Source organism: Cyprinus carpio, chromosome B9 (genome assembly GCF_018340385.1).
Source record: "Cyprinus carpio isolate SPL01 chromosome B9, ASM1834038v1, whole genome shotgun sequence".
Classification (NCBI taxonomy): Eukaryota; Metazoa; Chordata; class Actinopteri; order Cypriniformes; family Cyprinidae; genus Cyprinus; species Cyprinus carpio.
This window is the reverse complement of record NC_056605.1, coordinates 8,820,367-8,836,091: the sequence shown is the minus strand read 5'-3', so window position 1 is coordinate 8,836,091 and position 15,725 is coordinate 8,820,367. Positions and strand designations below refer to the sequence as shown.

The following is a 15,725-nucleotide window of genomic DNA, read 5'->3' as shown; positions in this document are numbered from 1 at the left end:
TATTGCAGCCGTCGCACTAGCCATTATTTTTAATCGAAAGAGACATAGACATAGACAAGTACCTTTTGCAAGCATAGACGTGTCGCAGCACAGCTGGTATAAACACAAGCATTGACAAGAGTGGCCCACATCTGAGCCGTAATGCGCCGCATACGTGTGCATTGTAAATAAGTTGTTATCCAAGCATTAATGGCAATGAAATCCACTTATTATTGAGAGCGGCCTCATATGAGGTGTTTCTTGGAGGTTATAGTACATTAAAGAATGATTGTGATTGTGACATGCAAATGCGGAAAAACTGTTTCCATTGCAGTTTTGCAAAATATTCCTTTTTCAAATTGCCTGAAAAACCACTGCATGTAAGCGTAAAATTCTTTTTGTCATATATGGGAGTTTTTGTGAAATTGACATGTTACCATTGGGCGTATTTTCAATTCGCAGTTTCAGTTTGCACAGTTTGAAGGGTAATGGAAACACAGCTTATGATTACACAGTTTTCATTTCTGTGTGAACTATCCTTTTAAAACTGTTGTATTGCATGCTCCAGAGACATGAATCACAGATTTTTATAGCTCATCAAAAGGAGTTTACACTCACCAGCACACATGGTCATGCTTAATTTGCTGGAGGAGCATTAAAATAGTCTGGTCAAATTATAGAAACTTTCCCAGCACTCTTCTGGTTAAATGTCATTTCATATATGTGGTTACTGAAAGGCACATCCTGTTTAGTATAGTTTTTCTTGACTCATCCAGTGCCATGCTTTGTTTGTCAAAAAAAGTGAGGTCAGTGCTGATAAAAGAGACATTTACCATAAAACCTCAGTGTTCTCTCTCAGAAACCCATTCTGATGGAGGATGCAGTGTTTATGTATGATGGAGGTTTAGGCTGTATTTTGCATCTGCTCTGGATCACTTTTATGGAATGACAACATCTTTATGCAACAACTGCCCTTAAATGCTTTTACACTATGGGCCCAAAAGTTGAACTGAGTCAGATTAATATGGAATTAAGGACATATCCATTTAAGGAAAAGAGCATTAAATGCCACATTAAAATAAGATAATTTGACAAGAAAGCATTCTTAGGAAGGATGTTGGGTGTGTGTGTCAATTTAGTTCACATGCTGTGTCTAACACCGTTCCCCTCGCCTCCTCCTCTTAACCTTTGTATTTAATTAAAGATGCTTTACCTACTCCCATCATGAATTTATGAGCATGGGTCCCATATGACCCTGACCCATATGTACTTGTATGCAAAATAAGTGTAATAAGAAATTTAGTGTTGTTTCACAAATGCGCAACTGACAAATTTAATCTAAATATCTTAGTCCATGATTGGTTACATCTAAAGGACACCTTGGACAGGCACGTGCACACAAAGACATCAAAGGGGGCTTGAGCACCTGCCCTTTTTCTTCCCTGAGAAAAAATTGCCCTTTTTTTTTTTAAATAAATGAATTTATGTATATATGTGTGCGTGTGTGTTTCTGTTTACACACAGGTTTCCCTGTCAAATAAATAAAAAAAATCTAAATATCAGGTCGGGCCGGGAAATGTTGAGACACTATCAATGTCTTTCTCCCTCCGCGTCTCCGTGTCTCCGCAGCATAGCAGTGTAGCACACATTGATCGGCACATGCACATCACTGACAGGCAGAGAGCCACAGAAGTGAAGCCTTCCCTCCCTTTCCAGTTGTGTTTGTCTTGGTGTGGAGGTGAGTGGTGATGAACAACAGACTAAGCTACCTGTACCTCGAATTTACAGCTAATTATCCAAAAGACATGAGGCAATTATAGTTCATATGCCTTGCTAACATCCATGACTCATGAGAGCTACCATGTAAGTTAGCTAAAGTTTAGCTAAGGCAATAGGGAGTCTGGTAGGTTAGACCAGTGTGCGTTCTTTCACTGCATGATTCAGTTTACTGAAATGCATTAAGAATGATCACAAAATTCAAGAAATGGGGGCAGAAATGTATATATTTATATCAAATTTATATAATTTGATATAGTTAATCAGTATCATGTGAGGTTTTTACCACCAAAAAGCAGCATGATTACAAATGTGATATTAATTTTATACAGCAGTTCAATAATAAAGAATTTAATATTAAAACACTTATGTTTTAGACACAATATTGACTGTTTTTGTTCTGTTTCGCCAACAAATATAATTCCAATTTGCGTCTCTGAACAACATCACGCTGTTTTGTTCCTGAATGATTCATCCGTTTAAATGATTTGGTTTAGTCGCAATGGCTCACTTATTAACAGTGACTTGCTGCCACCTACTGACAGTTTTAATTTCACATTTAAGGTATCTTTTCATTTTTTTATTTTTTTTATTACAATTATCAGTATTCAACGTTTTATGTTTTAAATATCAAAACTGTATTAATGCATTTGTAACTGCATACATTAATATTCTGCATTAAACAGTGTGTAAATGCATCTAAATGCCCCTTCTAATGCAACTTCTGTGTTTTCTCTGCATTGCAAAGTTTAATTTTGTCAATACTGATTTCATTTGCTTGGTAACAGCCCAAAGGACTTATGATTATAATTGACTGATTCAGTTTAGGAATTTGACTGAAAAAATGGCTTTATCAAGGTAAAAATCAATTTAAACTTATTGGAAAATATTAATTTCTATCACTGCTGTGAACTGATCTCCACACAGAATATGAAGAATATCAAAAACTTTAGGAGTCAGCTGTCCACTGTAGTCCTTAAAATATCAGCACAATAACACCATTATACAGTACTAATACTATCGATACTATCGTTATCGATAAAATCTCTGAAAATATTTAAATACATATTTTGTCAATATCGCACACCCCTAAATATATTTAACGTTTTGTTTAGGAAAAAAATAAAATATGAGAAGTGCCCTTTTTTCCACTTGATCCCCTGCCCCTCAAAATGTCTGTACTTGTCATTGACCATGGAGGCCAGTATTTGTTGAACTGTTTTGACATTTTTCCTATCTAGAGGCGAGAATCAGCTGTATGCATTGTGTTTATATGCATTGCCAATATCACGAACGATCAATGCAATTAACTTAGCATCCACTATGACTAATTGCATCAATCAGAAGCAGATATTTCTATGTCTCTAAAGCAAAGATCATTTTAACAATATGGACTCTCCTTTGATTGCAATGAATGATTGAGATGTCTGGTTTGTTAATTTCATGTGTAACAATATTTTCTGGGATGTTATGGAGACATAATCAATGAGCTTTAATTACTGAGTGCATGTGTAATGTTGTCTGGAGATATGTGTGTCTTGATTCAGTTTATTGTGAAGGGCACAGGGTGTATTAGCTCCAGTCACATAAATATTACATGGACAAGAGATGATGTAGCTATGAAATATTAAATATCAAAGTCTCCCGCTCTGCTGACGGGTGTGAATCTCCAGATTACAATGTGTGTGTGTGTTTGCACGTCTTAGGACACGCTCAGTGTCAAATTACTTCTCGCATTAATGTACATGTTCACCGACTGTGTGTGAAATGAAGAAACGTTAATCTGTCATAATGTTTGTGTATTTCAAAGCACGTCTACAAAACAACATGTTTTTGCATGCTATATTGCCCTTTTAAGGTTAGGTTTTATAAAGCCCTTATATTTTGATTTATTATTATATTTGTAAATCTAAATGTAATCTTATCTAGCTATCTTTCTCTATTGTTGTTTGTTGTTGGTTTTAAATGTTTTAATTTCTATGTACATTAATATGTTAAATACATCAATAATTTAATTCAATGACTTATTAAACTAATCACGTGGCAGTAAAGAAATGTGTAATGTTACAAAAGATTCTATTTCAAATGAATGCTGTTCTTTTAAACTTTATATTTATCAAAGAATCCTGAAAAAAAAAAAAAAATCAATATGTATCAAAGTTTTTAACATTGATAATAAAAAAAAATAAAAAATGACCACCAAATCAGAAAAGTATAATACTTTCTGAAACATCACTTGACACTGAAGAATGGAGTAATGATGCTGAAAATTCAGCTTTGCATCTCCGGACAGGAGTACATTTTAAAATATCTTAAAATAGAAAAGTTATTTTTGTAGATATAAAAGTTGTATTTATTATTCCTAATATTTAAAACAAAATATTTATGATTTAAGATGGAGGGAAAAAATAAGAATTTCAGTTTCAATTGTAATCAGATCATGTGGCACAAGAGGACAACATCTTAAGACATAGTTTACTTTACCTTTAGCTATTATGTTGATAGTTATGGAAGCATATGGGTAACATATTACATTTTGAAATGTAAAATGGCAATGTATTTCTTTATTTAAATTTACACTTTCCCATAGATATGTGTAACATTTAGTGCAAAATGAAAAAGAAAAATTCAATTATATTAATTTACATTTGCCATTTCCTACACCTAGTTTTAATATGTATATTAAAAAAAAAACATATTTTAATGCTTTTTAAGTTGCAAAATTAAAATGAAATTGTATTACCCAAATTGATTAGATATGTTTAATTTGTCCAAGCAAAAAACTGTAGCAAAATTATAATTTAAATGCCATTTAAAGGACACTTGAGATTGCATTTCATGCTGCGTGATAATTGTAGCAAAATGCAGTGTGAATTTCAAAATGCATTTTAAGCCAAATGTTCAGCAAAAATTTTGATTTAAATGACTTTAATTTTTCTTAAATGCATTGACACTTACACTTAAGAGGTCTGAATTGCATTTTCATTACACTGTAGTCTGTTTACACTCCGGGTGATGCCCGTGACCATACAGAAAAAACGCTGCTTCTCCTGCCTGCCCCAGATGACACTTCACCAGTCCAATCTAGACGCAGCAGCTGTCACAGAACATGCCACAACCAAACTGAGATAACTTAATATTCAAAATCACAGGCATCATCCGCGGTGTCCGGTGGCTGTAAACAGTGAGAGCTCTTGTGGCAGGTGCAATGTTTCAGATTAAAAGAAAGGAATAAAATATAATGTAAGGTTGTAAATAAGTTTAGAATTTGCTTACGTGCAACACCGTGTTTGCAGACAGTGAGATGCAATGCTTAGTTGCTCGGAGACATGCGATCCATTATACCATCCATTATTGCACATATGTATGGGAAAATGTAAATTTAAATGCAGAAATACATTGGCCATTTTACATATTGCATTGTCATTTTGCATATTACATTTCAAAAATGAATTTTGCTACCCAATATGCTTCCATAGATAGTTTGATGTAATACCTCATTTGAAATTAAAGATTTTTTTTAAGATTTTTTTTTTTTTTAAGACAAACCATAAAGACAATTTACACATCAGTGCTCAGATATACGTGGTCATAATTGCAAATCTCAAGTGTAAAGCAATGTGACTGTTTTCCTCATGAATATATAAGGTAGTGTCAGTAGGGGTCCCAGAAGAAACAAAGCTGCAGTTAATGAATCTCTGATAACCCCAGACGCTGGCTGTAAAGTCAGATGCTCATGAAATGAGTGCGAGCATGCTGTAATGGAAAAAAGGGCTTTTTTAACAGGGCTTTAAAGGGGGCAGCTGACCCCTGTGCTATATCCATCCCTGTGGCGGTCAGATCCAAGCAGGCGCACATGCCATGAGGCTTAACACCCCCTCCACCCCCCCCCATTCTTCCGTTCTCCCTGCCGTCAACATCATTGCTAGACTCAATCATTCCCGTAATTCCTGGCCAGAGCAGCTGCAGATGCCCCTGCAGAAATGTTAGTGACTCCAGGTGTCAGGTGTTAACTTGCATGTCGCTTCCTCACCTTTTTTGTAATAAACTGGGAACACATAGGTCGATGGTTGTGGTTAGATGTTATGTGGGGCCTTATGTTGTGCTGAAGCATAGGTTACACTTGCGAATCAGTGTACTTATTAAATGTTTTTCTTAATTTCTTTTCCATAGGACTCTCAAATTCCAACATTAACCTGCCAGGTCGAGAGGATCAAGGCCCCATCTCTCCGTCAGCACAGCTGCAGGACAAAAACGCCAACAACCACACCTCTCCCAACTCTTCGAACCCTGCGCCCATTGAGAACGGCAACCAGATCTCTAATGGTAATGGCACACAAGAGGTTAAGGGTGATGAAGCTTGTAAAAAGACTGCTTGCCAAACACTGGATCTCATTTGTTAATATACATTTGTTACAAATCATTTGCAATTGCATGTTTTAAAACATTCAAACCAACACAGATCACACAAACTAAAACATGTAGTATATATAGGCAGCAAAGATGGCCGCTTGACTTAAGGCAAACTCTTCTCTCTCTCTCTCTCTCTCTCTCTCTCTCTCTCTCTCTCTCTCTCTCTCTCTCTCTTCATTTAAAAAAATGGGAAAATCCGACTGAGATTCTCAAGATCATTTTCTGGTCAAGTAAATAAGACTTGTATGCAGTTATTAGTGATGAGACCCATTATCACTTGGGTGAAAATGTTTACGGTCTACTACTCCTCCTCTTCATGACTTTATAAATGTGATCAAGAGCAGAGGCGTCTAACCCACAGCACCCCACAATCCTATTTTTACATTAAGACCTTGGCCGTTGCATGTCTTAATGTGCATCCATCCAATTATTCAAAGCCAAATCGCATGTCATTGGCCGGCCCAGCCTTCCCCCAAGGTTTGTTTACCACAGAGACGGCTCCAGTGACTGCATAACCTTTGGCCAGCCGAGCGTGACATACACCACAGAGGCACAGCACTTTACATGCATGAGGAAACATTGGAGATAAAGTGAGAGAATAAGAGAAAAGGAAAGTATGGCAGATTGAGAGCAGTTACTGGAATAAAGGATTGGAGAAATGGACAAGGTAAGATGGAGGCGAGATGACCCAGAAGCTATCACTGAGGCAGGCCGTGATTAAAGTGAAAGGCCCTGGACTTGATAAAGTGCTCTCCTAAAGAGCCATCAGATGGCCTCAGGGTCTCTTGTCTTCCTTCCACAAAACACATACACTCACTGTCTTGGCCTTTTGTCCTCTCAGTGAGGCTAATATCTGCGTGTGGGGGGAACTTCCATATTCCACATGATGGGATGTAGTGGGCGGAAGTTTTAAACAGCCAGCAGTGACCTATACACTCAGCCATTAAATGGCTGTATCTTCAAGATAATGGTATATGAACTAATGTGCATTTCCCAAAGGAATACCAGTGCTTGCAAGAAAGCAGAAGAATAGTGTTAAAGTTTTAGGGCGCTCAGGTTTTAGGCATATCTGTTGTACAAGTTTTTAGTGACTGTGGTGGTTTTCAGAAATTGGAGCTGTTTCTTAATATAATACTAGAGGCTTGTAATTTTTTATGAACATGATTGTAGTACCCTGGTACTTTTTTTTTTTGGTACCGTAATGTTTGGAAATCTACTATGATGACTCTACCCCCCACCCCCCATTATTATTATTGTTCTTGTTCTTTTTTATAATGTTACATAAAATATAATAATGGATTTATTTATTTTTGCATCACTGTATTTGCCATTAAACAATATGCAAATATAGTAGATGTAAGAAACAAGACCAGTCGACTCGAAAATCATATGCAGTTATTACAAAGACATCCTTGTTGCTAAACATTTGGGCAATAGATACTTTCTAGGGGTGTAACGATACACATATTCGTATTGAACATTTGGTACGAAGCTTTTTCGGTTACAAACCAAAACGATTCAATTGTGGACAAATTTATTACATTTGGAAAATAAAACAGCGTAAAGTGTGTGAATGTTCTCAGTGCCACTGTGCTCAACAAGGAAGCCAAAAACGACGTAACACGCAACGTGCTGTCTGCCCCAGTGGTGTGACGTTAGTGGGCGGCACGCAGGGCACGCACTGCGAAAGGCCCCATGATAACCTCCCCTTGCTGGGGTGCGTCTAAAGACGATTTGATCTTGTATCGACGATAGCCAGATATATTGTCCAAAAACATCAATTGCTGGCAATATTAAGATACGTATTTGCCATTTCCAATTAATGTTTTCAAATTTAATTCTCTTAAAAAGTGAAAGAATTTAGGTTATTATTAAATAATTTCATTATTAAAGAAATTTAATTCTTGGAATGCAGTCAAAGCACTGAATCTGATGGTCACTTAATTTAACAAACAAATCATAAAACTAAGGCTGAAATTATATACAATACAAAAAAATACATATTGTGGTGCAAGCTAAATTAAAGAAATTCCATGCAGTGTTCGTGTTATGTGATTATAGTTAGAGCAATACATTAGAAGCAACATAATCCAGAACATGCATGAAGAATGTTGCATTTAACATCCGGATATTTCTTTCAATAGGGACGTGGAAGACGAGGGACATCCAAAGTCGAATGCGTCCAGCACCTCGGCGTTACACAGGCACATGGACAGCCACCACACTCAGGTGAAGCATATACACAAACCCACTCACATGCGCACGCTGTCTTGTGGCATCTGTCATCCACTCTTCCGTGGGGAGAAGGTCTCCAGTGACCCCGAATGGCAGATGTCATCATGGGTAATGAAAGTGAGAGCGGGTCCCATGTCATCCCAGACTCAGCACTCTGCCAAATGAAAAGAGTCGAGCTTATCTGGAGATCGTATTTTCAAAAGGGGCATTTAGAGGAGAGGTGTGGTGCTCCAGCCCTGTTCTCCTCCACAGGAGCACGCCGATCACTATGTGCCCTGTGTGCTTCTCAGCATCTCACTGTGTGTCCTGAAAGCAGGGTTACCCTCACAAAACATTCAAACTTAATGAGGGTTCTCTGAGAGCTTTCTACCTCAATAATGCTATCTGTCTCTGTGTCACTCTCTCAACACTACGGTACGGGAATCGAGAATACTTTTTCAGAATCTGTTTTAAAATTATATTGTAGCCGAGTGATTATCATGAAGATGCCTGTATTGCCATTTTACATTTTGGTAACGTGATATTTGGAAATTTACCATAGTATTATTAAGTTTATTATTATTATTAATAGTAGTAGTAGTAGTAGTAGTAAGTAATGTTTAATTATGATAGATTGATTACGGATGTATTTATATGTATATATATTTCTATTTTTTTTTTCTTTTTTTCAGATTTTCATTTATATATTTACATTTACATAATCAGAACTTTAACTATATGTATTGCAGCTATACCTACAACTAGTTGTATATTCATGATTTTGCATTTATATTTTCTGAATTTTTAAGTGTATATTCAGATTTATAAAAAAGTATAAATTAATATTGAAATTTACATATTTAGAATTATATACTTTCAGGACTTTTTAATACATTTATATTTATATTTCATCTTAATTATTTTCTATTATTATTATTATTATTATTATTATTTGTATTTTTTTTTTTCATTTAATTATTTGGCCCTTCATAATATACCAGAGTTTGGATCAGAATTAAAAATTCTGAAAATTAAATTAAATTTCTTACGATTCCTGTCCTCATCCAACTAGATTGCATTGTGTCATTTATTGTTCATAATAAAAGCATGACACATCAATGGTTTTAACTCCTATCTTTACATAATCTTGCATTAAATGATAAATATGACCTTGGCTGTAAATAATACATGGATGATCGCAGCCGACTGCCAGATAAAAAGCTTCAATGAATCTAGACTGAATCTTCCTAAATGTCTAGCTTATAGATAGCTTTGGCCGTGGCATTCAGGGCATGGCATGAGCAGTATACAACGTATGTGACTGTCAGTCACTAACAGGAAGACCATCGCTGTATTCCAAACAGCATATATCGCCCCTCCCATAGGGCACTTCGGAGTGAAAAAAAAACAATCATGGCCGTCATAATGAAGGGTTTTCCAAACCGAAGTGCCCAAAACTTGCAACTGATGGATGCTTCGGGCCCCCATGATCCTTTGTGCTTGATTCTTTCCATGATGCCTACTCCTCCGTGTGTGCACAGGATGATGACGCAGAAGGGCACTTCAAGAAACAGTTGTTTGTTCCCCCTACACCCTTCAACCTTTCAAAGCTCTCACTCCGGAGGGTAAAACACTTTGAAGGGATTAGGGCATAGGGAATAGCCCTTCCGAATGGAACGCAGGGTATATTAGGAATAAGGAAGCTGCATCCAAACATACATGGATGTGATGTTGGTAGTTATTGAAAAAGACAATACGAATGCATCACAAACAGAGACATAGCTATAGCAGACACCATCTGTTAGGATGATGGGATTGGGGACAGATATATGGCACTGTCAACCTGCTGACAGCAAAGGGAGAATTCTTTGATTTATGGCAGTCAAATGCTCATTTTATAAGCTTATGTGCTTTGTAGAAAGATCCACAACAGACCGCACCGTCTCGCATAACTGTATTATCCTCTCAAAGACTGTGGCTCTGTTCCAAAACCTATGAGATGCCTATGTAGATGACATAGGTGGGTCCCGACAAAAAAAAAAATTATTAACTAACGCTTCAAAATTAGTGGTTATTGATTTATTGAAGATCATTCATTTCATTAATTAATTCATTTTATTATACATGCAAAATTGGCAAGGCAGTCCCCAAAATGCATTGACAAAATGAATCCAAGATGGCAGACAGAATTGTAAATAAAATAATAAATTTAACTAAATAAAAATGAATACAATTGAATACATAGAATAGTCATTTAATAAATTAATTTTACATTTTTATTCACTATTTCATATGCTATATGCTATGTGTGGTTATGCTTATGAGTATCTTTAGCAAAGCAACATACTAACAGCACACTCCACTGAAATCAATTATAAGTTGCCTCTCAGCCACATGTGAGGTTCCATTTAAGTTCCTTAGAAAAGGGCCTATTTAGTCAGAAAGGCAGCTCACTAGGTTTTGGACCAGAGATTGAATGTTTTCCTGTTTCATAATTGTTCCATGTCTGCATATCTCCCTGATTTTACTTACCAAGTCTATGTGAGTTACAGTAATGGAAATGTGCTTTCATAATAATTGAAAGCGAGAGACCACCACAGCGCACCTGTCACTATAGGTAATTTGTGACCCCCTGCTGAGGGCCCTCCACATTATGAAACTTCTGCTGGCCTGTAATGCTTTATGAATATGTAAACTATATGTATAACTCTGGCCCTGAGGTGCTCTTTCATAAAGTGGAACACGCACTTGTCTTAAACCCGTGTGGGCTGGTTGTTATTAAATGCAAAACAGCTAGCTGCTGTCATTCGACCTAACCGGAGCAGTGTAAGGTTCCTGAGTGGAGCACTGGGGTCCTCGCTCTCTCGCTCTCTCTGACTCAGCTGTGTTGTCATATTGCCAAGTGCTGAGTGCCGTGGATTGTTTGTCTATTAAAAAGGGAGCGTCCTAGTTTCTCTGTAATGGCCTCAGCGTCCTGCATTCCAATCCAGTTTATTCTGGCTCAGGCAAAGAATGACAGAAGCCTGCATTATTCTTATGAGCATACAAACAGTGTAAGCAGTCTGTCCTGCACTGGTCCAGGACCTACTAAAAGACATTTTAAGTTTACCTGTGTGAGACACTTGAGAAAACCCACAACCATATTTCCTAAAATTCTTGTATGACTAAAACCACAGCAAGATAAAAAATGATGTTGTGATTCAAATCATTATTAGTAATAATCTTTTAGACCTTTCCACATAGTAGATTGCTTTCACACAGACTGATAGAAAGATGCTTTGACAGTGATAATCACATCATGCACAGTCCCTCAGATATTTACACCGTTGAAATCTTCCCCTTTGCATAGCACATACAGTGACCAACAGATGATATTACAGAATGATATCATTATGAAAAAAGCGAACTGTCCCGCTGACTTGGATAACACCTCTTCTGACACCAAACGAGTGCTGGTTCTTGTGTCCATGCATGAGAGCCAAACAGTGACATAATGGACTGTTACTACATAACCTGCCTACAAATAAATATGCAATGTCATGTCTACTTAATTTATAGGCCTAATATTTTTTTAGAACACAATTTAACATATAATTCAGCATTATGAGAACACAAGCTGCTTTTAAATGGGTCATCGGATGCAACATTCACTTTTACATGTTGTTTGAACATAAATGTGTGTTGGCAGTGTTTGTACACATTCACCCGTTTTTTTTTTTTTGTTTTTTTTTAAATACCTAGAAGTAATATCCCCTTTCTCAAATCAAACCGTTCTCACCTTCTTGGCTGTGTGACATCACACAGACCCAGGCCCCTCCCACGATTGTTGATTGACACTGGCGTTTTAGCACAGACCCGCCCTGAGTGAGCTGTCAACAGTCTGCCATTGTTTTCCGTCAGTGCTGGAGCAGAATGTCTCCTAAGCGATTGAGGTGTTTTGTTGTTGGATGTAATAATGAACATAGCCGTTGTCATTTACTCCTGACATCTAAGCCGCTGAAGACACAGTGGATTACGTTTGTTTTTGAAGGGACTGCACCCCCCCACCCCCACCCCCCCGATCTACCTAAATGTGTCTATGTTCATGTGAATCATTCGTGATCCAGCCTCACTTACAGAATAAGTGAGTATAAGGGTTTTTTTTTATGAATCTTTGCAAATCGCCTTTCCTAACAACGTGCTAGTTAGCAAGGGTGTTGTTTTACACTACCATTGAGAAATTTTAACCAAAATATGTTATAGAGGTTTCATTAAAGAAAATGGGCATCCTGTGACCCCTTTAATGCAACATTCAGACGTTATTTAAAAAGACACACTGCTGTTCAGATGTTTCAAGTTGCTTTTGATAGAAGTCTTTAACACTCACCAAGATTGCATTTATTTAATCAAAAATACAGTGAAACAGTAATTATTACTACAATTATTATTACAATTTAAAATAATTGATTTCTCTTTTAATATATTTGAAATATTTGAATTGCATTTATTAACCTACAGTTACAATCAAACAGTCAATCCATAAATCAATAATAAATACATTACTATTTATTAAAATATGTGATTTAGTTATTGATAATATTATAAAATATATTATATTATTAAAAATACAGATTCTAAATATTTTAATAATAATATTTAGTTTTTTAATTAATTATTGTACTGAACACTGATTATGTCAGAAGTACATAAAATGTTATTTATTCCTGTGATGCAAAGCTGAATTAAAAAAAAAAAAAATTCTTATAATTGTTGATAGTTGTGCTGCTTAATATTTTTTGTGAAAAAAATGCTAATTTTAAGTTTCAAAGAAAAAACTTTTTTTTTAAATACTGTATAAATCTTTTGTAACATTTTAAATGTTTTTACTGTCACTTTTGATATGTGTCCTTGTTAAATAAAAGCATACAATTCTTTCTAAAAAAAAAAAAAAAATCTCCCTGACCAAAGTTTCTTTTATACTGTAGTATATACAGTATATATGATATCTGTAAAAAAAAAAAAAATTACTTCTCAATAGACAGAGAAAGTAGCTGGAGTTGTGTGCAGCACAACACACTGTACATAGAAACAAGATGTCCGTCGTGTCACATCAGGCATTTCCAATGCAGACATCTTCATTGATTTTAATGCAGATGATCTCATTTTGTTTCATGTCAGTCTAGCCAGACCGAGCTGTCACATTATTCCGCCCTGAAGTCTCGAGCATGTATCAAAATGTTGGGTTGTATTTTAGGAAGGTAACAGGGTATAAGCATTCTGAATTTCACTAGTGACACTCGAGACGCTTTGTACCTCAAGAAGCACTGAATGCCACAAGCTCTCTGGTTACCGGATCCCATTCTGTCCTCGGCTTCCTGCATGTGTCACATAATAGGGGTCAAGGTCACCGGACCACATGGAAACCAGGAAGTGGATGCAAAAAGACTTATAGATGCATGTCTACAAATATCTTGTACAATTACATGGCCGCCTTCTACACCATAAATAAAACTTGAATTATTCAAATAGATAATGAAATATTCAGAACGACAGAATAGCCCCCTACAGAGGGAAGCGAGTTATATGCTACTGCTCTCTGAAACTGGACACTAACCTTTTAAACCACATCAACTAGAGTATATACTCACTCACTACCAATATTCAGTCCTCTGGTAACTTTACACCAAAGTTTCAGATTCGCCACGCAGTGCCAGATACGCGCTCATAACAAAACATTGAATGCTAAAACATCATGTGCACCATTTCGGTCTTAATGTATTTATCGATGTGGCGTCAAACAACACAAGGGCCGTTCTGTGCCAGTAAATCCCAGTCCTTTTATCTAAGGTCTGACATGAAGAAAAACAGATGGCAGTGACGATGTTCTCCCATCACTCAAATGTAACCCCACCAGAGGTCATCCTCAAAGGGACGCTCTACCTCTTAATGTCCTTATGGCACTCGGAAGCAGGAAACAGCCTTTTAATGCCCCTTAACATGTATTAGCACACGCCTGCTTCATATTTCCCCATCTCTGCTTTCTGTATCTCGCTCCTCCTGCCGTCTGGTCCATCCGCTCCTTATTGATCCACATCTAACGTCTCATAACATGCGGAAGATCATGATTTTAATTATTGATCAGCTTGGTTTCGCCGGAGATTGCGATTGAGAGAGAGAATGAGACGAGGGCAGTTCGGCCTTATCAGCATTCAGATCCGGCGGGTGCGGAAGATTGCTTAGAAAAATGACAGCTGGAGGAATGAAGTGTTCCCGGACGGGGGCGCTCTGGTAATGGAGTATTCTTGCTCCATGTCTGTATGAGATAAGGTCTGAAGAGGCCGTCTCTTCTGACAGGGCTGCTGTTTATCACGCAGTCCTGGAGATGCTGACTGACATGTGGAGATCCCTCGGATCAGATGCACAACTGACTGTAGATACAGTGATCCCACGTATTTGGACACTTAAGCAAGACTTTCAAATATATGTTTGCCATTGCATTAATTAAATTGCAAACCAAGTAGCATCTGTTGTAAAGAAAGATGACAAAAACACACATAATCAAGGTATTTATTTGATTTCCACCCACACACACAAAAAAAATTAATTAATTAAAAAAAAAAAAAAAAAAACATAATATTGTTAAATATTTTTGCAATTAAAAGTAATTTTCTATTTTAATTTATTTTAAAATGTAATTTATTACTGTGATGACAAAGTTGAATTTCCAGCATTATTACTCCAGTCTTTAGTGTCATTTGATCCTTGAGAAATCATTCTAATGTGCTAATTTGCTTAAGAAACATTTACTATTACCAGTGTTGCACAAAGTTGTGCTGATTAATATTTTTAGGAAACGCTAAATGATGCTTCATTCATTCATTAATTTTAAATGCTGCATATTTTGGAGTATGGTGGAAAAGTGGAGTAAATTTTAATATTTAGAATTTTGACTTTATTTGTCATTTGTGATTCGTTATTTATTAAAAGTCCTGATATTCCTTCATTTTTTTTCAAAGATAACTTTGCATGTCAAGGCCTAATGTGGAACTCATTTAATGCATAAGTGCATCATATATGTGAACCTGTTCCACAAAACCAGTCATTTTATTTATATATATATATATATATAATATATATATATATATATATAAACATCATCTGAAAGCTGAATAAATAAGCTTTCCATTGATGTATGGTTTGTTGGATAAGACAACTATTTGAAAATCTGGAATCTGGGGGTGCAAAAAAACGGTAGGAAATGTACAAAAAATCTTCATGGAACATGATCTTGACTTAGTATCGTAATGATTTTTGGCATAAAAGAAAAGTCGATAGTTTTGACCCATACAGTGTATTTTTGGCTA

General features: G+C 36.3%; 1 protein-coding gene across 1 annotated transcript in view; it reads left to right on the top strand.

Annotated features, from left to right (window-relative positions):
• LOC109105473 (unconventional myosin-XVI-like) overlaps positions 1-15,725 on the top strand; it is a 736,220-nt gene that overhangs the window by 711,284 nt on the left and 9,211 nt on the right. The window contains 2 exon segments of the mRNA XM_042730903.1: positions 5,929-6,081; positions 8,313-8,397. Of these exon segments, the coding sequence (XP_042586837.1) occupies positions 5,929-6,081; positions 8,313-8,397 (238 nt within the window).